This window comes from Oncorhynchus masou, chromosome 11 (assembly GCF_036934945.1).
Source record: "Oncorhynchus masou masou isolate Uvic2021 chromosome 11, UVic_Omas_1.1, whole genome shotgun sequence".
NCBI lineage: Eukaryota > Metazoa > Chordata > Actinopteri > Salmoniformes > Salmonidae > Oncorhynchus > Oncorhynchus masou.
Window position 1 is genome coordinate 9,652,780 of NC_088222.1, and position 26,511 is coordinate 9,679,290.

At 46.1% G+C, this 26,511-nt stretch overlaps 1 protein-coding gene across 1 annotated transcript in view; it reads left to right on the forward strand.

The window, feature by feature from the left end:
- Positions 1–26,511, forward strand: part of LOC135548087 (probable E3 ubiquitin-protein ligase HERC1) — a 114,003-nt gene that overhangs the window by 59,503 nt on the left and 27,989 nt on the right. The window contains 19 exon segments of the mRNA XM_064977339.1: positions 962–1,376; positions 1,379–1,671; positions 8,643–8,806; positions 9,053–9,266; positions 9,955–10,133; positions 11,291–11,374; positions 13,191–13,377; positions 13,586–13,713; positions 19,700–19,908; positions 20,172–20,437; positions 20,611–20,663; positions 20,930–21,127; positions 21,391–21,571; positions 24,096–24,360; positions 24,643–24,868; positions 25,056–25,327; positions 25,569–25,696; positions 25,924–26,039; positions 26,243–26,461. Of these exon segments, the coding sequence (XP_064833411.1) occupies positions 962–1,376; positions 1,379–1,671; positions 8,643–8,806; positions 9,053–9,266; positions 9,955–10,133; positions 11,291–11,374; positions 13,191–13,377; positions 13,586–13,713; positions 19,700–19,908; positions 20,172–20,437; positions 20,611–20,663; positions 20,930–21,127; positions 21,391–21,571; positions 24,096–24,360; positions 24,643–24,868; positions 25,056–25,327; positions 25,569–25,696; positions 25,924–26,039; positions 26,243–26,461 (3,797 nt within the window).

Below are 26,511 nucleotides of genomic sequence, written 5' to 3' on the forward strand. Positions count from 1 at the left end.
TGTCTCTCTACAGTTCCATCCTGTTCTCTCTCTACAGTTCCATCCTGTTCTGTCTCTACAGTTCCATCCTGTTCTCTCTCTACAGTTCCATCCTGTTCTCTCTCTACAGTTCCATTCTGTTCTGTCTCTCTACAGTTCCATTCTGTTCTGTCTCTCTACAGTTCCATTCTGTTCTGTCTCTCTACAGTTCCATCCTGTTCTGTTGTGTCTGTCTGTCTACAGTTCCATCCTGTTGTCTGTCTGTCTACAGTTCCATCCTGTTCTGTTGTCTGTCTGTCTCCAGTTCCATTCTGTTCTGTCTCTCTACAGTTCCATCCTGTTCTGTTGTCTGTCTGTCTCCAGTTCCATCCTGTTGTGCATGTCTGTCTCCAGTTCCATCCTGTTCTGTCTCTCTACAGTTCCATTCTGTTCTGTCTCTCTACAGTTCCATCATGTTCTGTTGTCTGTCTGTCTCCAGTTCCATTCTGTTCTGTCTCTCTACAGTTCCATTCTGTTCTGTCTCTCTACAGTTCCATTCTGTTCTGTCTCTCTACAGTTCCATTCTGTTCTGTCTCTCTACAGTTCCATTCTGTTCTGTCTCTCTACAGTTCCATTCTGTTCTGTCTCTCTACAGTTCCATTCTGTTCTGTCTCTCTACAGTTCCATTCTGTTCTGTCTCTCTACAGTTCCATTCTGTTCTGTCTCTCTACAGTTCCATCCTGTTCTGTCTCTCTACAGTTCCATCCTGTTCTGTTGTGCATGTCTGTCTTTCTTTTCTGTTGATTTATGTTCTGTTTTAATCATGTGTCTTTCCCTCAGTTACATAATTCACCCTTCTTACCTTTCCCTTTTCTTCCTTCTTTTTGTTTCTCTTCTTCTTTTTTTTGTCCTCCCTCCTTCATTTCCTCCCTCCCTCTCCATCTGTTTCATGTCCTGGTTCTCTCACCACTAACCAAAGCTTCCTGAATTCTTGGTCACCCAGCGACACCCCTCTCTCCTCCTTGGAGCCCTGTGACGTGCCCCAGTGTGATGTCAGCAGATTCCGAGGCCTCAAACCCTCTGTCCTCTTAGACCTGATCTTCCTGACTGGCCTCCTGGAGGAGCAGGAGGAGGCCCGGGGACGAGGAGGAGGCGCAGGGAGAACCAGGAAGAGCTGCCCCTCCGAGCAGGAAGAGGAGGGATGGAGCATCCCTCGGAGCGTGCTGGAACGCAGGCTAGATGAAGACATCGCCCGTGTCATGATGGACGATGATGACATTGAAAGAGGCACTGGGCTAACAGAGGAGAGGGAGGAGAGGGAAGGAGAGAGGGAGAGGAACAGTCACCCGTCCCCAACTAGAGCGCTCTCAGAGTCCTGTGACGATCCAGAGGAGGGTAGTACCTCATCCTCCTGCCCCCAACTCCAACCCCAACCCTACCGACCCCCTCCCCCCATCAGACCAAGCCCCAGCCAGATGTCTTCTCCCTGGAGCTCCGGGCTGTAAGGGTTTCCTACCTCCTGCTGGGAGCCTTAAAGTCCCTGGCTGTCATCCTCAGCTGTGGGAAGTTTACTGACCTGCTGCTGGTGCCAAAGCATCAAGACCCTTCTACTGCTGCCATCCTGACCAGTAGCAGCCCTGACCAGGCTAAGCCAGGGGACTCTGGTTTGAGCCCTGCCCCAGCCGGAGAAGACAGCAACGCTGCTGAAATGAGGTAGATTGATTTTGAATTTATTTTTCAAAAACAAATTCAGAATATAATACGTACAGTGCCTTGCGAAAGTATTCGGCCCCCTTGAACTTTGCGACCTTTTGACACATTTCAGGCTTCAAACATAAAGATATAAAACTGTATTTTTTTGTGAAGAATCAACAACAAGTGGGACACAATCATGAAGTGGAACGACATTTATTGGATATTTCAAACTTTTTTAACAAATCAAAAACTGAAAAATTGGGCGTGCAGAATTATTCAGCCCCCTTGAGTTAATACTTTGTAGCGCCACCTTTTGCTGCGATTACAGCTGTAAGTCGCTTGGGGTATGTCTCTATCAGTTTTGCACATCGAGAGACTGAAATTTTTTCCCATTCCTCCTTGCAAAACAGCTCGAGCTCAGTGAGGTTGGATGGAGAGCATTTGTGAACAGCAGTTTTCAGTTCTTTCCATAGATTCTCGATTGGATTCAGGTCTGGACTTTGACTTGGCCATTCTAACACCTGGATATGTTTATTTTTGAACCATTCCATTGTAGATTTTGCTTTATGTTTTGGATCATTGTCTTGTTGGAAGACAAATCTCCGTCCCAGTCTCAGGTCTTTTGCAGACTCCATCAGGTTTTCTTCCAGAATGGTCCTGTATTTGGCTCCATCCATCTTCCCATCAATTTTAACCATCTTCCCTGTCCCTGCTGAAGAAAAGCAGGCCCAAACCATGATGCTGCCACCACCATGTTTGACAGTGGGGATGGTGTGGTCAGGGTGATGAGCTGTGTTGCTTTTACGCCAAACATAACATTTTGCATTGTTGCCAAAAAGTTCAATTTTGGTTTCATCTGACCAGAGCACCTTCTTCCACATGTTTGGTGTGTCTCCCAGGTGGCTTGTGGCAAACTTTAAACGACACTTTTTATGGATATCTTTAAGAAATGGCTTTCTTCTTGCCACTCTTCCATAAAGGCCAGATTTGTGCAATATACGACTGATTGTTGTCCTATGGACAGAGTCTCCCACCTCAGCTGTAGATCTCTGCAGTTCATCCAGAGTGATCATGGGCCTCTTGGCTGCATCTCTGATCAGTCTTCTCCTTGTATGAGCTGAAAGTTTAGAGGGACGGCCAGGTCTTGGTAGATTTGCAGTGGTCTGATACTCCTTCCATTTCAATATTATCGCTTGCACAGTGCTCCTTGGGATGTTTAAAGCTTGGGAAATCTTTTTGTATCCAAATCCGGCTTTAAACTTCTTCACAACAGTATCTCTGTCATGTCTTGTTATGTCTGTTCCTGTCCTTTCTCTTCATTCTCTCTCTCTGCTGGTCTTTTTAGGTTACCTTCTCTGTCTCTCATCCCTCAGCTGTTCTACATTTCCCCTAACTAGCTCATTCTCTCTTTCCCCACCTGTTCTCTCTTCCCCCTCTGATTAGGTCTCTATTTCTTTCTCTGTTCCTGCTACTTTCAGTGTCTGATTCTTGTTTGTGTTTTTTGATGCCAGAAGCAAGCTGTCGTCTCGTTTGCTTCCACCTTGTCCTGTCCTGTCGGAGTCTGCATGGCAGGTGCAACCTGCATTATACTACGTTCTTTTGTTCCATTGACTACGTTGGAAGAGGATTTATGCCATTCCTGTTTTTTATTAAAGAACTCTGTTTTCTGTTAAAACCGCGTTTGGGTCTTCACTCAAGTTCATAACAGAAGAATCAGACCAAGAATGGACCCAGCGGCTCCGGACCCTTTTCACTCCGCCGTCGAGATCCAGGGAGCGATGCTAGGCAGACACGAGGAGGAATTGTCTGCTGCTCAACATGCCGTTGAGACCCTGGCCGTCCAAGTCTCCGACCTCACAAGACGGGTTCACCAACTCCACCTCGATCCACCGCCCACTTCCAGGGTTTCCGAGTCTCCGGAGCCCAGGATCAACAACCCGCCGTGTTACTCTGGGGAGCCCACTGAGTGCCGCTCATTCCTCACTCAGTGTGATGTGGTGTTCTCTCTCCAGCCCAACACTTACTCCAGGAGCGCAGCCCGCATCGCCTACGTCATTTCTCTCCTTACCGGACGGGCGCGTGAGTGGGGCACGGCAGTCTGGGAGGCGAGGGCTGAGTGTATTAACCAGTATCAGGACTTTAAGGAGGAGATGATACGGGTTTTTGACCGTTCTGTTTTTGGCGAGGAGGCTTCCAGGGCCCTGTCTTCCCTATGTCAGGGGAATAGATCCATAACGGATTATTCTATTGAGTTTCGCACTCTCGCTGCCTCTAGTGACTGGAACGAGCCGGCTTTGCTCGCTCGTTTTCTGGAGGGTCTCCACGTCGAGGTTAAGGATGAGATCCTCTCCCGGGAGGTTCCTTCCAGTCTGGACTCCTTAATAGCTCTCGCTATTCGCATAGAGCGACGGTTTGATCTTCGTCGCCGAGCTCGTGGAAAGGAGCTCACGTTCTCCGTTGCTCCCCTCTCCACATCACTGCCACCTGCCGCATCACTGCCACCCTCCCCCGCCGGCTCGGATGCTGAGCCTATGCAGCTGGGGGTATTCGCATCTCGGCCAAGGAGAGGGAACGGAGAATCACCAATCGCCTCTGTCTCTACTGCGGCTCCGCTGGTCATTTTGTCACCTCATGTCCAGTAAAGGGCCAGAGCTCATCAGTAAGAGGAGGGCTACTGGTGAGCGCAACTACTCAGGCCTCTCCTTCTGGATCACGCACTACCTTTCCGGTCCATCTCCGCTGGCCCGGTTCATCTGCTTCCTGCAGTGCCTTGATAGACTCTGGGGCGGAGGGCTGTTTTATGGACGAGACCTGGGCTCGGGAACATGACATTCCTCTCAGACAGTTAGGGAGCCCAGGGCCTTGTTCGCTTTAGATGGTAGTTCTCTCCCCAAGATTCAGCGTGAGACGCTGCCTTTAACCCTCACTGTCTCTGGTAATCATAGCGAAACCATTTCTTTTTGAATTTTTCGTTCACCTTTTACACCTGTTGTTTTGGGTCATCCCTGGCTAGTGCGCCATAACCCTTCTATTAATTGGTCTAGTAATACTATCCTATCCTGGAATGTTTCTTGTCATGTAACCTGTTTAATGTCTGCTATCCCTCCTGTTTCCTCTGTCTCTTCTTCACAGGAGGAGCCTGGCGATTTGACAGGGGTGCCGGAGGAGTATCACGATCTGCGCACGGTGTTCAGTCGTTCCAAGGCCACTTCTCTCCCTCCACACCGGTCGTATGACTGTAGTATTGATCTCCTTCCGGGAACTACTCCCCCGGGGTAGATTATACTCTCTGTCGGCTCCCGAACGTAAGGCTCTCGAGGATTATTTGTCGGTTTCGCTCGACGCCGGTACCATAGTCTCCTCCTCCTCCCCCGCCGGCGCGGGGTTCTTTTTGTTCAGAAGAAGGACGGGTCCCTGCGCCCATGCGTGGATTATCGAGGGCTGAATGACATAACAGTTAAGAATCGTTATCCGCTTCCTCTTATGTCTTCAGCCTTCGAGATCCTGCAGGGAGCCAGGTTTTTCACCAAATTGGACCTTCGTAACGCCTACCATCTCGTGCGCATCAGGGAGGGGGACGAGTGGAAGACGGCGTTTAACACTCCGTTAGGGCACTTTGAATACCGGGTTCTTCCTTTCGGCCTCGTTAACGCTCCAGCTGTCTTTCAGGCACTAGTTAACGACGTCCTGAGAGACATGCTGAACATTTTTGTTTTCGTTTACATGGATGATATCCTGATTTTTTCACCGTCTCTCTCGATTCATGTTCAGCACGTGCGACGCGTCCTCCAGCGCCTTTTGGAGAACTGTCTTTATGTGAAGGCTGAGAAGTGCACTTTTCATGCCGCCTCTGTCCCTTTTCTCGGTTCCGTTATTTCCGCTGAGGGCATTAAGATGGATCCCGCTAAGGTCCAGGCTGTCATTGATTGGCCCGTTCCTAAGTCACGCGTCGAGCTGCAGCGCTTTCTGGGCTTCGCTAATTTCTACCGTCGTTTCATCCGTAATTTCGGTCAGGTGGCAGCTCCTCTCACAGCCCTTACTTCTGTTAAGACGTGCTTTAAGTGGTCCGTTTCCGCCCAGGGAGCTTTTGATCTTCTTAAGAATCGTTTTACATCCGCACCTATTCTTGTTACACCTGACATCTCTAGACAGTTTGTTGTTGAGGTTGACGCGTCAGAGGTGGGCGTGGGAGCCATTCTTTCTCAGCGCTCTCTCTGACGGCAAGGTCCATCCTTGCGCGTTTTTCTCTCATCGCTTATCGCCGTCAGAACGTAACTATGATGTTGGTAATCGCGAACTGCTCGCCATCCGCTTAGCCCTAGGCGAATGGCGACAGTGGTTGGAGGGGCGACGTTCCTTTTGTCATTTGGACTGACCATAGGAACCTTGAGTACATCCGTTCAGCCAAACGACTTAATGCGCGTCAGGCTCGTTGGGCTCTGTTTTTCGCTCGTTTCGAGTTTGTTATTTCTTATCGTCCGGGCTCAAAAAACACCAAACCTGATGCTTTATCTCGTCTCTTCAGTTCTTCTGAGGTCTCCACCGACCCCGATGGGATTCTCCCTGAGGGGCGTGTTGTCGGGTTGACTGTCTGGGAATTGAGAGGCAGGTAAAGCAAGCACTCGCTCACACTCCGTCGCCGCGAGCTTGCCCTAGGAACCTTCTGTTCGTTCCCGTTCCTACTCGTCCGGCCGTTCTTCAGTGGGCCCACTCTGCCAAGTTAGCCGGCCACCCCGGCCTTCGGGGTACGCTCGCTTCCATTCGCCAGCTTTTCTGGTGGCCCACTCGGGAACGTGACGCGCGTCGATTTGTCGCCGCTTGTTCGGTCTGCGCGCAGACTAAATCTGGGAACTCTCCTCCTGCCGGCCGTCTCAGACCGCTTCCCATTCCCTCTCGACCGTGGTCTCACATCGCTTTAGATTTTATCACCGGACTGCCTTCATCAGCGGGGAAGACAGTTATTCTTACGGTTGTCGATAGATTCTCTAAGGCGGCTCATTTCATTCCTCTCGATAAGCTCCCTTCTGCTAAGGAGACGGCTCAGATCATTATCGAGAATGTTTTCCGAATTCATGGCCTTCCGTCTGACGTCGTTTCCGACAGAGGCCCGCAGTTCACGTCTCAATTTTGGAGGGAGTTTTGCCGTTTGATTGGGGCTTCCGTCAGTCTCTCGTCCGGCTTTCATCCCCAGTCTAACGGTCAAGCCGAACGGGCCAATCAGACTGTTGGTCGCATTTTACGCAGTCTTTCTTTTCGTAACCCTGCGTCTTGGTCAGAACAGCTCCCCTGGGCAGAGTACGCCCACAACTCGCTTCCCTCGTCTGCTACCGGTCTATCCCCTTTTCAGTGTAGCCTCGGGTACCAGCCTCCGCTGTTCTCATCTCAGCTCGCCGAGTCCTGCGTCCCCTCCGCTCAGGCTTTTGTCCAGCGTTGCGAGCGCACCTGGAAGGGGTCAGGTCGGCACTTTGCCGTAATAGGGCGCAGACTGTGAGGGCCGCTAATAAGCGTAGGACCAAGAGTCCTAGATATTGTTGCGGTCAGAGAGTATGGCTCTCCACTCAGAACCTTCCCCTTAAGACAGCTTCTCGCAAGTTGGCCCCGCGGTTCATTGGTCCGTTCCGTATTTCCCAGGTCATTAATCCTGTCGCAGTGCGACTTCTTCTCCCGCTATCTTCGTCGCGTTCACCCGGTCTTCCATGTCTCCTGTGTTAAGCCCGTTCTTCGCGCCCCGCTCGTCCCTCCCCCCATCCTTGTCGAGGGCGCACCCATCTACAGGGTTCGTAAGATTTTGGACATGCGCCCTCGGGGCCGTGGTCATCAGTACCTAGTGGATTGGGAGGGGTACGGTCCTGAGGAGAGGAGTTGGGTTCCCTCTCGGGACGTGCTGGACCGTTCGCTGATCGATGATTTCCTCCGTTGCCGCCAGGTTTCCTCCTCGAGTGCGCCAGGAGGCGCTCGGTGAGTGGGGGGGTACTGTCATGTCTTGTTATGTCTGTTCCTGTCCTTTCTCTTCATTCTCTCTCTCTGCTGGTCTTTTTAGGTTACCTTCTCTGTCTCTCATCCCTCAGCTGTTCTACATTTCCCCTAACTAGCTCATTCTCTCTTTCCCCACCTGTTCTCTCTTCCCCCTCTGATTAGGTCTCTATTTCTTTCTCTGTTCCTGCTACTTTCAGTGTCTGATTCTTGTTTGTGTTTTTTGATGCCAGAAGCAAGCTGTCGTCTCGTTTGCTTCCACCTTGTCCTGTCCTGTCGGAGTCTGCATGGCAGGTGCAACCTGCATTATACTACGTTCTTTTGTTCCATTGACTACGTTGGAAGAGGATTTATGCCATTCCTGTTTTTTATTAAAGAACTCTGTTTTCTGTTAAAACCGCGTTTGGGTCTTCACTCAAGTTCATAACAATCTCGGACCTGCCTGGTGTGTTCCTTGTTCTTCATGATGCTCTCTGCGCTTTTTACGGACCTCTGAGACTATCACAGTGCAGGTGCATTTATACGGAGACTTGATTACACACAGGCGGATTGTATTTATCATCATTAGTCATTTAGGTCAACATTGGATCATTCAGAGATCCTCACTGAACTTCTGGAGAGAGTTTGCTGCACTGAAAGTAAAGGGGCTGAATAATTTTGCACGCCCAATTTTTCAGCTTTTGATTTGTTAAAAAAGTTTGACATATCCAATAAATGTCGTTCCACTTCATGATTGTGTCCCACTTGTTGTTGATTCTTCACAAAAAAAATAGTTTTATATCTTTATGTTTGAAGCCTGAAATGTGGCAAAAGGTCGCAAAGTTCAAGGGGGCCGAATACTTTCGCAAGGCACTGTGTATATATATATATATACATATATGATTCATATAGTGCTTTTCAAATACCCAAATAAAATGACTTATACAGTTAAAAACAAGCAATTATTTAAAATAAAATAAAAATATCTAGCATAACTCTGTCGTTGAATTCCAGTATTTCCATGATGGTGTTCCTAGGTCTGTGCTACAGTTTATGGTGCGGAGCATGGTGAAGTGGGCTGTGCGACCCTGCCCTATCAAACAGAGTGTGTCCTTGTCAGACCTGGAGAGAGCTCAGGTCCTCATCTTCAAAGGAACTCTCAACAGACTGCAGGAGGACAAAGGAACCAAAGACCGGAAGGGTACTAGTACTGTTATTATTGGGTTATAGAAAATGTAATGCTCAGAATAGACGTATAGTCCTCTGTTTTGGCCAGTCCAATATGGCTTCGTATTTCTCTCTGGGTTATTGTGTGAAAGGTTAAACTTAACGAGTGGTACGAATTTTATTTTATTTATTTTTTTCAAAATTGAAGTTCTTGCAATTTAGCTTGTTGTTGCCGCTGAAGAATAATTTAAAGTAATTTATCTCTAATTTCTCCCTGTAGAGCCTGGTCACCACTCCTCGTCCCAGCCGCTGTCAAAGACTTCCAGCTCTGTGTCTCTCTACAGCACGGGGTCAGAGGGCACCGCCATCTTCGGTCAATCAAACGGAGCCTCTGCCTCGTCCTCCACCAATGACCTGGCTGCTTCTCTGCTCTCTGCGCTGCAGGCCGATGGCCTGGAGAACTTTAACCCCTTCCTCCCCATCAACCTCCTGCAGTGAGTACAGATCCATACATAGATTCTATTTCTATGTCATTCTATTTCTATGTTATGGTACGTTTAGTCAGTATGAAGGTTAATGTCGGAATCACAATAGTTCTTAGTCCTTTTCAGGGTACACACACACACACACACACACACACACACACACACACACACACACACACACACACACACACACACACACACACACACACACTTTCCATTGACAGCCTGGGTTGTTGATGTTCCTGCTCCAGATCCATATCAGTTGGCAGCTCGTCTGAGACACAGAAGACTCAGAGTGGTGGTGAGTGTGTGAAATGAGACTGTGCTCTGTCTAACCCTCCCAAGGCTTCAGCTCTGCTGCAACTCCTCCTGGTTCTGATCTAACTGCTGGCTTCCCAAAGACGAGCAGACTTACAGCACAGTTCAACTCTATGAGGCGGTTACCTGGACATTTTCAATGGAGCAATCAGCCCTACATGTTAAAAACATGTTTAAAAAAAACAACGTTTTCTACCTCTGATGATGAGGCTATGAAGAGAATTGGAAGCCTCTATTTGTCACTGTACTCCATTCTGTGGGCTCCCTCTGTCCAGGAACTTCTAGTCCTAACACACAACCAGTGGTGCCTCTGTGTCTCAGCTGTCTTTGTGCTAAATGCAGCCCACTACCACTGTGTTGTTGGCTTGGCTTCCTCTAGGCGGATGGTGTTAGCACGGTTCCCTACCCTGGCTGGCCTGGTTAATAACCCCCCCATGTTGCACGGTCCTGGCCCAGGCTTCGGCCTTGCCACCTCGTCTTCCTGTGAGGGCTTCACAGAGCAGCAGACCAGCTTCATGGAGCCCTGCGCTAATTCTCAGGCCAGGAGCCGTGGCGCGGGTAAGAAAAACGCTCGTAGAGAAATACATGGAAGATTGAAGGCAATTTGGCTGGGTTTAGACAGGCAGCCCAATTCTGATTTTTTTTTGCCCAATTAGTGGCAAAAGATCTGATCTGATTGGTTAAAAGACCAATTAGTGGCAAAAGATCAGAATTGTTCTGCATGTGTAAACAGCCTTTTATGGTGTGCTGCCCATCTCATTCAATAAGAGAACCAGTCACACAGCGACACGGACCAACTAGCCTGGTCCCAGATATGTTTGCAGGTGGCTATACAGAGCAGACAGATCTGAGAGCAGGCTATAGATCAACTCCGCTCCGTCAATAACAAGACAGAAAAGATACTGTGTTGCTCACGGGGAACTTTATGTCAGCCTGTTGCATGTTATGGCATGTTGAATGACATGTCTGGCTAGTGTTCATTGTCCAGCTGGTTATGTCTGTTATGGGTGCTTGATTTTGACAACCAGAGCTTGTGTATTTGTATATGAAGAGTTGATTGATTGCATGCATGAAATCAGTTTGTCATCTACTCACATTGCTTGAATGGAACCATGAATTTGTGTTGAAAATGGACAGTCCTAAATAGAGCAACAGGAAGCCGTCTTACATAGAGAATTCATCCAGTTCTTTCTGTATTAAAAACCAAAATCATTTTTTAGGATGGTGACAATTGTTTTGGGAAAGGTGCAGCCTGCTCAATGAGTTCACACTGTTCTGCAAATCAATTTAGGGACTTCCTGTGGTAAAATAAGTAAACTTTTGTTTGTTTGTAAGGACTTTGAGTGCTGTTACTGCAATAGTACTTACAGTGCATTCGGAAAGTATTCAGACCCCTTCCCCTTTTCAACGTTTTGTGACTTTATAACCTTATTCTAAAATGGATTAAATATTTTTTTCCCCTCATCAATCTACACACAATACCTCATAATGACAAAGCAAATCCAGGTTTTTATAAATTTTTTGCAAAAGTATTCAAAAAAAAAAAAAAAAAAAGCTTATTTACATTATATTACTACTGTAAGACTTTTGCATTTCAGCCCGATAGGAAGTTGTTGTTGCCTTCATTGTATGATGACATGTCAAACATTTTACTGTCGATGACAGATTTGTTGGCGCTTGTTTTTCTTTTACCTTTTTTTCTCCTCAATTTCTAGAACGGCCTCAAATGTTTGTCCCAGTCCGCTTACTAGAAATGGGCTTCTCTATGAGACATATCTACAAGGCCATGGAGGCAGCAGGTATTGCTGTCGCTGCGCTCTGTGTGTTAAGTGTGGTGTGTACTGTGCTCCATCCGCTTTCTGTGTTGTAGACTTGTTCCTGCTTTTCCAGAGGGGTCTGGGTTTCTTTCTTTTAGGCCTACTCCTATGTCTTTCCTCTTTGCATGCGTTCTATCGAAACGGGTCGAAGTATAGACACTAGTATTTTACAAATCAGGGGTTGGAACCAAAATTATTTTCCAATTGTTTCATTCTGAAAAGAACTATTGTTTTATTAATTCCATTCCACTGTTCTGACAAGGAAAAGATCGTTTTGAACCGTTTCGGACCCCAAAAAAGTTAGTTTATATTGTTTTTTTTTAAACCTTAAATTACTTAACTAATCAGTGCAGATAGAGCAGCTTGCTATGGTGCGGGCCAGCTCTAGTTGTTTACGTGCATGATAGATAGACAAGTGCAGGGCACGAGATGCGACTGAACTTTTTTCTGGTGGGGAGAGAGCGAGAGAGGTTGGAGGAGAAGGCTTGGCGCGCTGGGCATCTTGTTATGATATGCATTATATGAATTTGGCCCGCAGCATAATACCTATGGAAGAGCGACTTCTATGGAGGAACTTTAAAATGTCTTTGAACTCCCGAGAGTTGGCTAAATGTTGGACAAGAGCTACTGTAGCTAGCTAACAAGCTTGTCTGTGCAGAGCGGCACCACAATTAAAAACACATCTTACCCTTTTGTAGTTAATAAATCCAATGTGAAACGTGATAACTATAGTATCCTTAACGAGCATTGAGAAAGTTAATTCCGTTCTTCTCTACAAAAGAATCTCTCTCTAATTTCTGAATCACGCTGCTACGTCAGTAGGATACAGTAGCCTATGCTTCGGAGAGGGAGGGGCAGGTAACACGCACACACACTGGCAAAGATTTTCAGCTGGCAGGCAGACACTGAAAGAAGTTTGAGTGACAGAGTGAGGGCTTTGCATAGGCGCTTTATTGCATTTTTTTTGTGGACTTGAAAACATAAAATAACGTTATTAACCGGTTCCCATTCTTTAAAAAAAACAGTTCTGTTCCGGGAACAGGATCGATCACTTTCATTCCCGGTTCTGATTCTGTTATTTTCTGGGTTTTGATTTTGTTCCCTGAACTGGTTCCAACTCCTGACTTACAATAGACATAGATGTTGTTAGGCATTTTTTTCATTAGATTATAATCAAAAAATTATATATCGTGATTCAAGAATTTAACTTTTTCAAACCAGCCAGCAAATATGTGAAATGATAGGCTCATGGTGATACAAATAGTAATTTTCTGTTCCCTCTCCTTGGCATACTGTACCCCACTCAAATCTGTCTGGCTCCTCTCAATTAAAGCCCTGTTAACCAGGTTTCTGGACTACTTTACCTAAAGTTTCTGTATAGTGAGAAAGCATTTTAGATATTGATATCGATTCATATACAGTTCAGGTTAGTAAACACCACTGTTTGGTTAAGCACATGAATCCGCACGTGCATGTTTTCAATACAAATTCTATTTTATACTTCTACTATAAACCTAGTCGTTGAATTAGATTGAATAGGACCCTCACTCTCCGTCTCTCACACTTTTGTTTCTTTACTCCTTGGCTAGTACTGTCGTCTTTCTTCCCCATATTAGTTTGGATTGAGTGTACTTCCATCACAAACTTTCCAATCTAACACTCTGTATAATGTGTCCCTTTTCAAATGATTGACTTTGACTTCTATTGTCATTGCTTGTCATCCCCCTTTAAAAAAAGGGCCTGTGTCCCCCCCCCACTTGGACTTGATCTCTTACCTCTCCTTGACCTTTGACCCCAGGTGTGGCAGGTGAAGTAGACTCGCGGACCATCGAGGTGCTGGCTAGCTGGATGTTGGAGCACCCCCTGACTGAGGAGCTACAGATGGAGAGCCAGCCAGCAGGAGCCTCCACCACTGAAACCCCGTCCCCTGACGGACCGGAGACCGTACAGTGCCCCGAGGCCCCTACCAGCGAACCCAACGAAAGGTCAGACACAGAAACAATCTTTTTTGTTTTCTTTTTTTAATCAATTGAGTTAAGGGTAGTAGAGCTGTGTCGATTCATCAGTCATAAATTCAATATAATTGTTTCAAGAAAAATTAAAGATGAGATCAATAGATTATTCACAGCAACAAAGATTGTATTGGCTTGGTTGAGTTGGATGATTAGTTACTGTTATGTTATTGTGTTGCAGTCTGCTGGCGGGCCTGGACCTGGTGGAGAGGGAGAACTTCCTAGATGTCCACCTGACCAGGAACAGGCCTCCCCCGGCCAGACGCCAGCGCTCCAGTTTGGGGCACAGAACATCCTTTAGGAGAGCAGGTCAGCACAACCTCCAACAGGAAGATATTTGGGTAGCTGACCTGAAGCTCTCTGTCTGTGACATTGATGGGATTCTATCTGAGACTAAGGGGATATCATGTGGTGTCCCTCGGGGCTCATACTAGGACCTCTACTGTTCCTGTTACATGTAAATGAAATTCCAGCAGCAGTGAAATGTAAACTCCTGCTGTAATGCAGACAACTCTGCCTTGCTGGTGTTAGGAAATGATTCCGTGTGGATTGAGGGGCATTAAGCAAAGTGCAGTACAATGTTTTCATATTTTTAAGGATTCACATGTGAGGCCATGTACTGAACATCCAAAGATTTCAAAACAAAAGGCTGGTTTATACTACGGGTGTGTTCAGAAATTTAATCTGGAGTGCCTAAGTGTGCTCGGAGAGTTAGTATACTCAAAGCGTTGTCAGATTGGCCGTTAGTAAACTCAGAGCGTTGTCAGATTGGCCGTCAGTAAACTCAGAGCGTTGTCAGATTGGCCGTTAGTAAACTCAGAGCGTTGTCAGATTGGCCGTTAGTAAACTCAGAGCGTTGTCAGATTGGCCGTTAGTAAACTCAGAGCGTTGTCAGATTGGCCGTTAGTAAACTCAGAGCGTTGTCAGATTGGCCGTTAGTAAACTCAGAGCGTTGTCAGATTGGCCGTTAGTAAACTCAGAGCGTTGTCAGATTGGCCGTTAGTAAACTCAGAGCGTTGTCAGATTGGCCGTTAGTAAACTCAGAGCGTTGTCAGATTGGCCGTTAGTAAACTCAGAGCGTTGTCAGATTGGCCGTTAGTAAACTCAGAGCGTTGTCAGATTGGCCGTTAGTAAACTCAGAGCGTTGTCAGATTGGCCGTTAGTAAACTCAGAGCGTTGTCGCTCTCGGAGCACCCACTGGACGCTTTGGCCCGAAAAGTAGGTTTGATCCGAGCGTTCTGACCTAACTTTCTGGCTAACGTTGGCTAGCTTGCGAGCTACTTCCAGACACAAATTAGAGAACTGACCATTTTACTTGTCCCAGCAAAGCTGGTAAGGCTGTTTTTATGTTATCCAGAGCATCGGTGACTGCAACTGTGCTGCTGGCAACAATATAATTACAATTTTTTTTGCCAATGTTTACTGACACCGGCCATATTCAACGGGTGTTGAGCATTTGTAGATTCGTCAGTTATTCTGCGATGAGACGAGAGTGCTCTGAAATCGGAGCAGATAGCCAGAGCGAATTTACTAGCGACGTCTATAGACAGTTGTCGCAGTGACATCGTAAACATTCTATTGAAATAGTTACTTGCATAGTGGAGTCTTTTGTTTACATGTTGCTAGCTTGCTAAACAATGAACCATAAACTCATAACGTTAGTACCCTGCATGAATCTGCAGGAAGCTAACCAACCAGGGTCAATGTTAGCTAGCTAACATTAGGCTATAACTAGCAATGCAAATGGCTTTGAGAGACAAATAATATTACTACACAGATCATTCATGTAATGTTAGCTAGCTAGCCAGCCAGCTAACGTTAGCATGCTAGCTAACACTTTACCTTGAAAGGAAAACTACTTTCTGACAAAATTAGAAACGTGTAATATCTGAAAACGTAGCCAGCTAGACTCTCTTACCCGTATATATGGATGGACGCTTCTCCCTCTCTTTCACGGATGCCATGGTTGCCCTTAGTTTGAAGATGTAATCCGGAGCCTTCTGTGTTCTCTTTTCGACTCAGTCTGCATATTTGCAATCAAACGCCAGAATTTTCTCCATCTCCTTAGCTATAATACTCTAATTCTACTGATTTCAAAACTTGGTCCTCCAGAAAGTTGAGAGCAATACTTATGCAGTTCTACTACGTGATATCTTTCAAAAAAGCTGCATTAGAAATGATTACCGACACATACTGACCAGCTCATGTTATAGACAGAAGCGTGCTTCATGGCAGACCAATCCGAACTCATCTCGTGGCATGTCCTGCCCACTCATTATCTCAGCCAATCATGGCTAGCGGGAAGGTTGCCCGCTTTTTCCGTGGCTAATCCAACTAGGCTCGTAATTTAACAATGTTATTTGTATTTACAAACAGCATACGAGTTTGTTATTAAGGCACATGAAAGTTCACGTTCCACGAGACATTACTGCCAAAAAACGCATACATAAGAATAAAAAAAAGTTTAAGTTCAAATGTCTCTCCTGTGAAGTAGTGACGCGCAACATACACCTTGTTTCCTGAAAAGAGTCACATACTGTTGAAGTCGGAAGTTTACATACACCTGAGCCAAATTCACAATTCCTGACATTTAATCCTAGTAAAAATTCCCTGTCTTACTTCAGTTAGGATCACCAATTTATTTTAAGAATGTGAAATGTCAGAATAATATTAGAGAGAATTATTTATTTCAGCTTTTATTTCTTTCATCACATTCCCAGTGGGTCAGAAGTTTACATACACTCAATTAGTATTTGGTTAGCATTGCCTTTAAATTCTTTAACTTGGGTCAAATGTTTTGGGTAGCCTTCAACAAGCTTCCAACAATAAATTGGGTGAATTTTGGCCCATTCCTCCTGACAGAGCTGGTGAAACTGAGTCAGGTTGGTAGGCCTCCTTACTCACACGTGCTTTTTCAGTTCTGCCCACAAATGTTCTATAAGATTGAGCACAGGGCTTTGTGATGACCACTCCAATACCTTGACTTTGTTGTCCTTAAGCCATTTTGGGGTCAATGTCCATTTGGAAGACCCATTTGCGACCAAGCTTTAACTTCCTGACTGATGTCTTGAGATGTTGCTTCAATATGATGACATCAATTTTGTGAAGTGCACCAGCCCTCCTGCAGCAAAGCACCCCCACAACATGATGCTGCCACCCCTGTGCTTCACTGTTGGGATGGTGTTCTTCGGCTTGCAAGCCTCCCCCTTTTTCCTCCAAACATAACGATGGTCATTATGGCCAAACAGTTATATTTTTGTTTCATCAGACCAGAGGACATTTCTCCAAAAAGTACGATCTTTGTCCCCTTGTGCAGTTGCAAACTGTAGTCTGTTTTTTTTAATGGTGGTTTTGGAGCAGTGTCTTCTTCCTTGCTGAGCGGCCTTTCAGGTTATGTCAATATAGGACTCGTTTTACTGTGGATATAGATACATTTGTACCTGTTTCTTCCAGCATCTTCACAAGGTCCTTTGCTGTTGTTCTGGGATTCATTTGCACGTTTCGCACCAAAGTATGTTCATTTCTAGGAGACAAAACGTGTCGCCTTCCTGAGCAGTATTTTATTTATAAAAAAATATTTTACCTTTATTTATTAACTAGGCAAGTCGGTTAAGAACAAATTCAAATTTTCAATGACGGACTAGGAACAGTGGGTTAACTGCCTCGTTCAGGGGCAGAACGACGTCTGTGTGGTCCCATGGTGTTTATAGTTGCATACTATTGCGTACTATTGTTTGTACAGACGAACGTGGCACCTTCAGGGGTTTGTAAATTACTCCCAAGGATGAACCAGACTTGTGGAGGTCTACAATTTTTTTTTCTGAGGTCTTGGTTGATTTCTTTGATTTTCCCATGATGTCAAGCAAAGAGGCACTGCGTTTGAAGGTAGGCCTTGAAATGCATCCACAGGTACACCTCCAATTGACTCAAATGATGTCAATTAGCCTATCAGAAACTTCTAAAGACATGACATCATTTTCTGGAATTTTCCAAGCTGTTTAAATTCACAGTCAACTTAGTGCATGTAAACTTCTGACCCACTGGATTTGTGATACAGTGAATTATAAGTGAAATAATCTGTCTGTTACAGTTGTTGGAAAATGACTTGTGTCATGCACAAAGTAGATGTCGTAACCGACTTGCCAAAACTATAGTTTGTTAACAAGAAATTTGTGGAGTGGTTGAAAAACGCTATCTGTTGTTCACATGTTATCCTCTGGGGGGGCTATCTGTCTTTCACATGTTATCCTCTGGGAGGGCTATCTGTCTTTCATGTGTTATCCTCTGGGAGGGCTATCTGTCTTTCATGTGTTATCCTCTGGGAGGGCTATCTGTCTTTCATGTGTTATCTGTCTTTCATGTGTTATCCTCTGGGAGGGCTATCTGTCTTTCATGTGTTATCCTCTGGGAGGGCTATCTGTCTTTCTGTCTTTCATGTGTTATCCTCTGGGAGGGCTATCTTTCACATGTTATCCTCTGGGAGGGCTATCTGTCTTTGGGAGGGCTATCTGGTTAGGGCTATCTGTCTTTCATGTGTTATGTTATCCTCTGGGAGGGCTATCTGTCTTTCATGTGTTATCCTCTGGAGGGCTATCCTTTCTGGGAGGGCTATCTGTCTTTCATGTGTTATCCTCTGGGAGGGCTATCTGTCTTTCTGGGAGGGCTATCTGTCTTTCATGTGTTATCCTCTGGAGGGCTATCTGTCTTTCATGTGTTATCCTCTGGAGGGCTATCTGTCTTTCATGTGTTATCCTCTGGGAGGGCTATCTGTCTTTCATGTGTTATCCTCTGGGAGGGCTATCTGTCTTTCATGTGTTATCCTCTGGGAGGGCTATCTGTCTTTCATGTGTTATCCTCTGGGAGGGCTATCTGTCTTTCATGTGTTATCCTCTGGGAGGGCTATCTGTCTTTCATGTGTTATCCTCTGGGAGGGCTATCTGTCTTTCATGTGTTATCCTCTGTGTTATCCTCTGGGAGGGCTATCTGTCTTTCATGTGTTATCCTCTGGAGGGCTATCTGTCTTTCATGTGTTATCCTCTGGAGGGCTATCTGTCTTTCATGTGTTATCCTCTTATCCTCTGGGAGGGCTATCTGTCTTTCATGTGTTATCCTCTGGGAGGGCTATCTGTCTTTCATGTGTTATCCTCTGTCTTTCATGGAGGGCTATCTGTCTTTCATGTGTTATCCTCTGTCTTTCATGTGGAGGGCTATCTGTCTTTCATGTGTTATTTGGAGGGCTATCTGTCTTTCATGTGTTATCCTCTGGCTATCTGTCTTTCATGTGTTATCCTCTGGGAGGGCTATCTGTCTTTCATGTGTTATCCTCTGGAGGGCTATCTGTCTTTCATGTGTTATCCTCTCTATCTGTCTTTCATGTGTTATCCTCTGGGAGGGCTATCTGTCTTTCATGTGTTATCCTCTGGGAGGGCTATCTGTCTGTCTTTCATGTGTTATCCTCTGGGAGGGCTATCTGCTATGGGAGGGCTATCTGTCTTTCATGTGTTATCCTCTGGGAGGGCTATCTGTCTTTCATGTGTTATCCTCTGGGAGGGCTATCTGTCTTTCATATGTTATCCTCTGGAGGGCTATCTGTCTTTCATATGTTATCCTCTGGAGGGCTATCTGTCTTTCATGTGTTATCCTCTGGGAGGGCTATCTGTCTTTCATGTGTTACCTCTGGGAGGGCTATCTGTCTTTCATGTGTTATCCTCTGGGAGGGCTATCTGTCTTTCATGTGTTATCCTCTGGAGGGATCTGTCTTTCATGGTTATCCTCTGGGAGGGCTATCTGTCTTTCATGTGTTATCCTCTGGGAGGGCTATCTGTCTTTCATATGTTATCCTCTGGAGGGCTATCTGTCTTTCATGTGTTATCCTCTGGGAGGGCTATCTGTCTTTCATGTGTTATCCTCTTATCTGTCTTTCATGTGTTATCCTCTGGGAGGGCTATCTGTCTTTCATGTGTTATCCTCTGGGAGGGCTATCTGTCTTTTTATCCTCTGGGAGGGCTATCTGTCTTTCATGTGTTATCCTCTGGAGGGCTATCTGTCTTTCATGTGTTATCCTTTATCTGTCTTTCATGTGTTATCCTCTGGGAGGGCTATCTGTCTTTCATGTGTTATCCTCTGGGAGGGCTATCTGTCTTTCATATGTTATCCTCTGGAGGGCTATCTGTCGTTTTTATGTGTAAAAAAGAAGTGGGAAAAGATTAGAAAGAGACAGTCATGTACTGTTCATTGTGACTATTTTCTTCTTGCTAACCTACTATATTTCCACCACCATCCTTTCTTCAACCAGACTCTCCGTCCCCCAACCCCATCCCACCGCTGTACAGGCAGGACCCAGGGGTGTCTGAGTGGCCGGAGAGGGCGGAGACGCACCCGTTTTCTGCTGAGGAGGAGTCAGAGTTGGGGTACATGGATGACCCCTACCATGAAGAGCCCTATGAGGAGCTACAGTTTAGAGAGTTCATCAGCTCGGAGAGAGACACCCTCTGGATGGTCGAGGTACTACATCACATTTCACAATCACAGATCCGGGAAATATATATCAGCGCAATGACTTTTAGTTTAAAAACATGACGTTTTGGCTTCCAAACGGCCTTCATTAAAAAGGACAAACAGTAGGATAGGACTAGAAAAAAAGGTTTAGGCCAGGGTTGGAATCAATTCCATTTCAAATCAGTCAATTTCAGGCAGGTAACTGTAAAAGTTGAATTGATCCCAACACCCTGGTTCGGTTCAGTTGATATGGCTGTTGTTTCCCTCAGGGGGGCGAGGAGCACCAGCCCCATGACATGGTACAGTGTGAGCTGTGTAACACCCTGACTCTGCAGTTCAACAACCACATGAAGAGGCATCACCCGGGCTGTGGCCAGAGCGCTGGGCGGCGAGGGTACCGCTCTACTGGGGCATACGTGGACGGGTGGTTCGGAGGGGAGTGTGGGTCCGGTAGCCCTTACTACCTGCTCTGTAGCACCTGTAGAGAGAAGTACCTGGCAGCTAACCTGGGGGAGATTGGATCCAAACATGACCGGTGAGTAAGATATGCACTTTATGCTTAAGCCTTATTTGTGCAGGAGTCACACACGAATATGCACTTTTTCATAGTCCTTCGAGCTGCATAGTAACACTGTATATACTTGTTAAAAGTACTACAACATTTGAGTCTGTCAGTTACTCCCAGGCATACTGTTTGTCTCTCCTCAGAATGAAAGGGCTTGCTTCTGATTTAATTGGACGACTGGACAGCACCTCCGATGGTAAGGATTTGACCCTCTATTTGTCACGGTTTCTTCTGCTCTGTGAATCATATGTTTAAGTGACTCCCAGTGAACCAATGTTTTCTTATAATAAATTCACCATGTGCTCGGAGACAGCGAATCATCTGGTGAATCACATTCAGGTCCCCCTCACAAGAGGTTTCTAACCTCATGGGTCTTAAATAAAGACTAAATGAAAATATGAATAAATACATTTAAAATAAATAAAAAGATGACTCATGACGATATCTGCTTCTTCCAACCAGAAGACTGGGAGCTGGGCCCTCTAGACGACTCTGACCCAGACCGGCTGACTGGGCTGGAGGACTTTGGGGTGTTGCTGAGACCTCTGGGCCTGAGTGAGAAGAAGCTGGTGCCAGACCCCATCCCCTTCACAGAAAACGACCCGCTGGGAGCGCTGGTCAACAGCACCAGTAACCCTGACGGATCAATGATCCAGAAAGGTACTGTACTTCACATAAAGCATTATGCAGCAAACTAGGATTGCAGAATCCCCAAATTATACCAAAACTCCACGGTTGGAGAATTTCTGGAATCAACAGGGAATAAGTTGCAAGGAAGTCCTGCGACCTACAAATCTTCAACTGGAATTTCTGAAAAAATCAGAGAATTCGTGGGAAAGTTTCAAACTAACTCAAACATACTGTGAAATATTTTCAAATGCTCACACAGATGTTGTAATGTTTTGTGTATCTCTGGTATACAGGTGTGGTCAGCACTGACACTAAGGGGTTAGGTTCCTCCGGCCCTCTGACTCTGGGGGAGCAGGCTGCATCGCTGAGAGACCCTCAGGACAGACTGCAGGCTCTTAGGAGAGTCACCTCTACAGCCCAGATACTACTGGCATACAGCATGGTGATGAGAGCACTCTCCCAAACATCCTCTAGGTTGGTTTGTTTAATTGGATCGGTATCTCACAATGTGGGCTAGTCTAATGTTCAGAGAGTGGGCTAGTCTATTGTTCAGAGAGATGTGGGCTAGTCTAATGTTCAGAGAGATGTGGGCTAGTCTAATGTTCAGAGAGATGTGGGCTAGTCTAATGTTCAGAGAGATGTGGGCTAGTCTATTGTTCAGAGAGATGTGGGCTAGTCTAATGTTCAGAGAGATGTGGGCTAGTCTAATGTTCAGAGAGATGTGGGCTAGTCTATTGTTCAGAGAGAGTCTATTGTTCAGAGAGATGTGGGCTAGTCTAATGTTAATGTGGGCTAGTCTAATGTTCAGAGAGATGTGGGCTAGTCTAATGTTCAGAGAAGTCTATTGTTCAGAGAGATGTGGGCTAGTCATTGAGAGATGTGGGCTAGTCTAATGTTCAGAGAGATGTGGGCTAGTCTAATGTTCAGAGAGATGTGGGCTAGTCTAATGTTCAGAGAGATGTGGGCTAGTCTAATGTTCAGAGAGATGTGGGCTAGTCTAATGTTCAGAGAGAGATGTGATGTGGTAGATGTGGGCTAGTCTAATGTTCAGAGAGATGTGGGCTAGTCTAGATGTTCAGAGAGATGTGGGCTAGTCTAATGTTCAGAGAGATGTGGGCTAGTCTAATGTTCAGAGAGATGTGGGCTAGTCTAATGTTCAGAGAGATGTGGGCTAGTCTAATGTTCAGATGTGGGAGATGTTGGGCTAGTCTAATGTTCAGAGAGATGTGGGCTAGTCTAATGTTCAGAGAGATGTGGGCTAGTCTATTGTTCAGAGAGATGTGGGCTAGTCTAATGTTCAGAGAGATGTGGGCTAGTCTATTGTTCAGAGAGATGTGGGCTAGTCTATTGTTCAGAGAGATGTGGGCTAGTCTAATGTTCAGAGAGATGTGGGCTAGTCTATTGTTCAGAGAGTCCATCAACAGCATATTCCATTCTACTGTACAGTGGCTACATTCCAGGCTCCTCCTCTGATGAGGTATTTCAATACACATTTGCTACTCTGAGAAGTAGCTTGTTATTTCACCTCCAAAACGTCTTATGAAACGTTTTAAATTGGTCTGAAAACATTGAGCTGGAAGCTTCTGTTATTGTTATTCTGACAGGCCAAATGTCAGAGTATTCATCAAACAATTCCTGTGCCGTTGTTCTAGTGATAAAGTGGTTTATATGTTACGGTTGATTGTGATGTTACGGTTACAGGGTTGTGATCTGTTTCCTGTAGAACATACAGGGCTGTGATATGTTACTGTAGAACACTACAGGGCTGTGATATGTTACTGTAGAACACTACAGGGCTGTGATATGTTACTGTATAACACTACAGGGTTGTAATCTGTTAACTGTAGAACACTACCTGTGATATGTTACTGTAGAACACTACAGGGCTGTGATATGTTACTGTAGAACACTACAGGGCTGTTATATGTTACTGTAGAACACTACAGGGCTGTGATATGTTACTGTAGAACACTACAGGGCTGTGTGATATGTTACTGTAGAACACTACAGGGCTGTGATATGTTACTGTAGAACACTACAGGGCTGTGATCTGTTACTGTAGAACACTACAGGGCTGTGATATGTTACTGTAGAACACTACAGGGCTGTGATATGTTACTGTAGAACACTTCAGGGCTGTGATATGTTACTGTAGAACACTTCAGGGCTGTGATATGTTACTGTAGAACACTTCAGGGCTGTGATATGTTACTGTAGAACACTACAGGGCTGTGATATGTTACTGTAGAACACTACAGGGCTGTGATATGTTACTGTAGAACACTACAGGGCTGTGATATGTTACTGTAGAACAACTGTGATATGTTACTGTAGAACACAGGGCTGTGATATGTTACTGTAGAACACTACAGGGCTGTGATATGTTACTGTAGAACACTTCAGGGCTGTGATATGTTAGAACACTTCAGGGCTGTGATATGTTACTGTAGAACACTACAGGGCTGTGATGTGTTACTTGTAGAACACTTCAGGGCTGTGATATGTTACTGTAGAACACTTCAGGGCTGTGATATGTTACTGTAGAACACTTCAGGGCTGTGATATGTTACTGTAGAACACTACAGGGCTGTGATCTGTTACTGTAGAACACTACAGGGCTGTGATGTGTTACTGTATAACACTACAGGGCTGTGATCTGTTACTGTAGAACACCCAGGGCTGTGATCTGTTACTGTAGAACACTTCAAGGCTGTGATATGTTACTATAGAACACTACAGGGCTGTGATATGTTACTTGTAGAACACTACAGGGCTGTGATATGTTACTGTAGAACACTACAGGGCTGTGATATGTTACTGTAGAACACTACAGGGCTAGGTTGTAATCTGTTACACTCCTTTGGTCCCCAATTGTGTAGAAAATGGGAATATAATTGTGTTCCCCTCATATCACACATATATCTCTCCTCCTCTCTCTCCCTCCCTCCCTCCCTCTCTTCTTTTTCTTTCTTTCTACTTCTTTCCCTCTCTTGCCCAGTGTGTCAGTGTGCAGTGCCTCTAGTGGTCTGGAGGGCTTGGGCCTGGCAGACATCCGTATCCTGGTGCGTCTGATGTGCCTCGCGGCGGCAGGCCGGGTCCATACCAGTGTTGACCAGCAGGGGGTAGCAGGGGGTAGCAGAGGCTGTGGTGGGGCTACAGAGAGCAGTAGCTCTGCCTTCCTCTCCTTCCTTAGCTCAGCTATAGGCAGCCTGGTCTCACACAGCCCCACAGCATACAGGGAGCTGGTGGACATCTGCACTCAGGTGTGTGAGTCTGTACTCGCTGGCTCCATATGTCTTAGACTGTTAACCAAGGTTGGGTAATTCTGTTTCAATTCAGGAAGTGAACTTCAAATTCCAACTCTCAACAATTGTATGTCTTACAAATGTCTTACGTTTGGCGTAGTCGGCAGGATATGGAATTTTGGTTTTCTTCTTGAATTGACTCCAACCTTGGTGTCTACATTTTTCCATCACCGTCTGTAGAATGTTCTTGTAACTGTAATCTTTCTCTACTTACACTGTCACCCCTTGGTCCGGTTCTAGGATCTGATGGCGGCTGCCACAGGGATGAACCTTGGTGCCATCAGTGATCCTGCACAGAGAGTTCGTCTGACCTCCACCCTGAAGAGGGCGCCACAACAAGATGTCACACCCCTCACACCTCCCACCTTCCTGGTCACACAGAGTCTGGTCTCCCTGCTCACAGAGAAGGGCATCCGCTACCGCTATTCTCCAGACAGAACCGTTACCGAGCAGCACGAGTCTAAAGGTGAGAGGGAGGTACCTTTTATGCCAAAGTCACAGAATAAGTTATGTTTGGTATGGTACATATTTTTCAGGTAGTACATCCACATTGCACTCTAGCATTTCCCCCCTACTGGACACAATCCTGTAGAGAGGTTTGATTGGTTGGTGCTACCTCATGACAGCTGTGGTGTTTCCCCCGATTGGTCCAGGTCCAGAGGCTGGTAGCCCGTCTGCTGCAGTACCTCCTCCCCAGGTGGGGGCGAGAGTGGGCCCTCTGGAGCTGGCCAACGCCCTGGCTGCCTGTGCCCTGTCTGCCAGACTGACCAGTAAACACCGTCAGTGGGCAGCCCAGCAGCTGGTCCAGGCCCTGGCAGCCTCAGAGAGGGAGAGGGACAACCCCATCCGGCCTCAGACCTACAGCGACATGGCTGGAGACCTGAGGAAGTGTCCTCTGAAGAAGCTAGAGGGACATCACGGCAGGGTACGGGACTAAGATATTTATGCTCGAATATTCGTATCCTCTCTCCTCACATTCTTCTCAAAACGCATTGACGGAGACGGTCTGAGGGAAGGGACCTTGGACTATCTCTTCCAATGCGGTTTGAGGAGAGAGGAAAGACTACTTGAAAAAGCCCTAGTGAAAATGATGCTTACTAATGAGGTTCCTATGATCATTTCCTGTTTGTTGGATACTGATGTTGACCCGGTTGTTGTTGTTGTAGGTGACTAGCTGTACTTGGAACAATGAGCAGGGTCTGTTGGCCACTGGAGCTCAGGACGGGACAGTCAGATTGTGGGACGTCAACCAGAACACTGCTGACCTGCAGTGCACACACTCCTGTAGCATCAGGTATCATCATGATATACAGTATGGGCCAATACTTCAGAAATGTTTCCGTCTTTGTTGCCTTGAGGTAAAGCACAGCTCACATAAATGCACGGTTACCACCCTATTACTGCCACCAATGAAACCAAGGTTGGAAAGAAGGATGTATTTCTAAAGTATTGGAACAGGGACATGAAAGATGTGGCGCTGCTGGGAGTAGAGCTAATGCCAATCCTGTCCTATTGCTCCAGTGATGACAGACGGGGCTCTGAGGCAGCTCACTTGGTGTCTCCTGTCTACTGGAGCTCTGGAGGTACCCTCCTCGCTGCCTTCCAAAACAAGATCATCAACATCTGGACTGTCAACGGTATGTACCGTAGTAACTGGTCCTCAAACCTTTTAACATTGTGTGCAGTTCAGCTGTGTTTTCATATGTTCGGATGCTCTGATGAAGGTCAACTGTGACCGAAAGCTTGCCCCCCCCCAAAAAAAAGGTTTTCATATGTTGAAAAAAATTTAAATCCCAAACTTTATCATTAATTTATAATCTCTCTGTTGTGGTTCATTCAGGAGCCCAGGGCCATGTGGAGGCCCAGCCGTCCTGGGTGACAGCCCTCTCCTGGGTGCAGACCTCCAGCCCCTTCCCCACCCAGGGGGGCATCGCCGGGAAGGATCCCCAGCCAGAGAGCCTGTTGGTGGGGCGTCTGGACGGATCACTCTGCTGGTTGCAGGTCACTGAAGACTTCTCCATTGAGAGCACCGAGCTCACCCGCTGCCACAGGAAAGAATGTGAGTTACAGTTATACCGACTGACTGATGATCTATTAAGTGGCTATTGT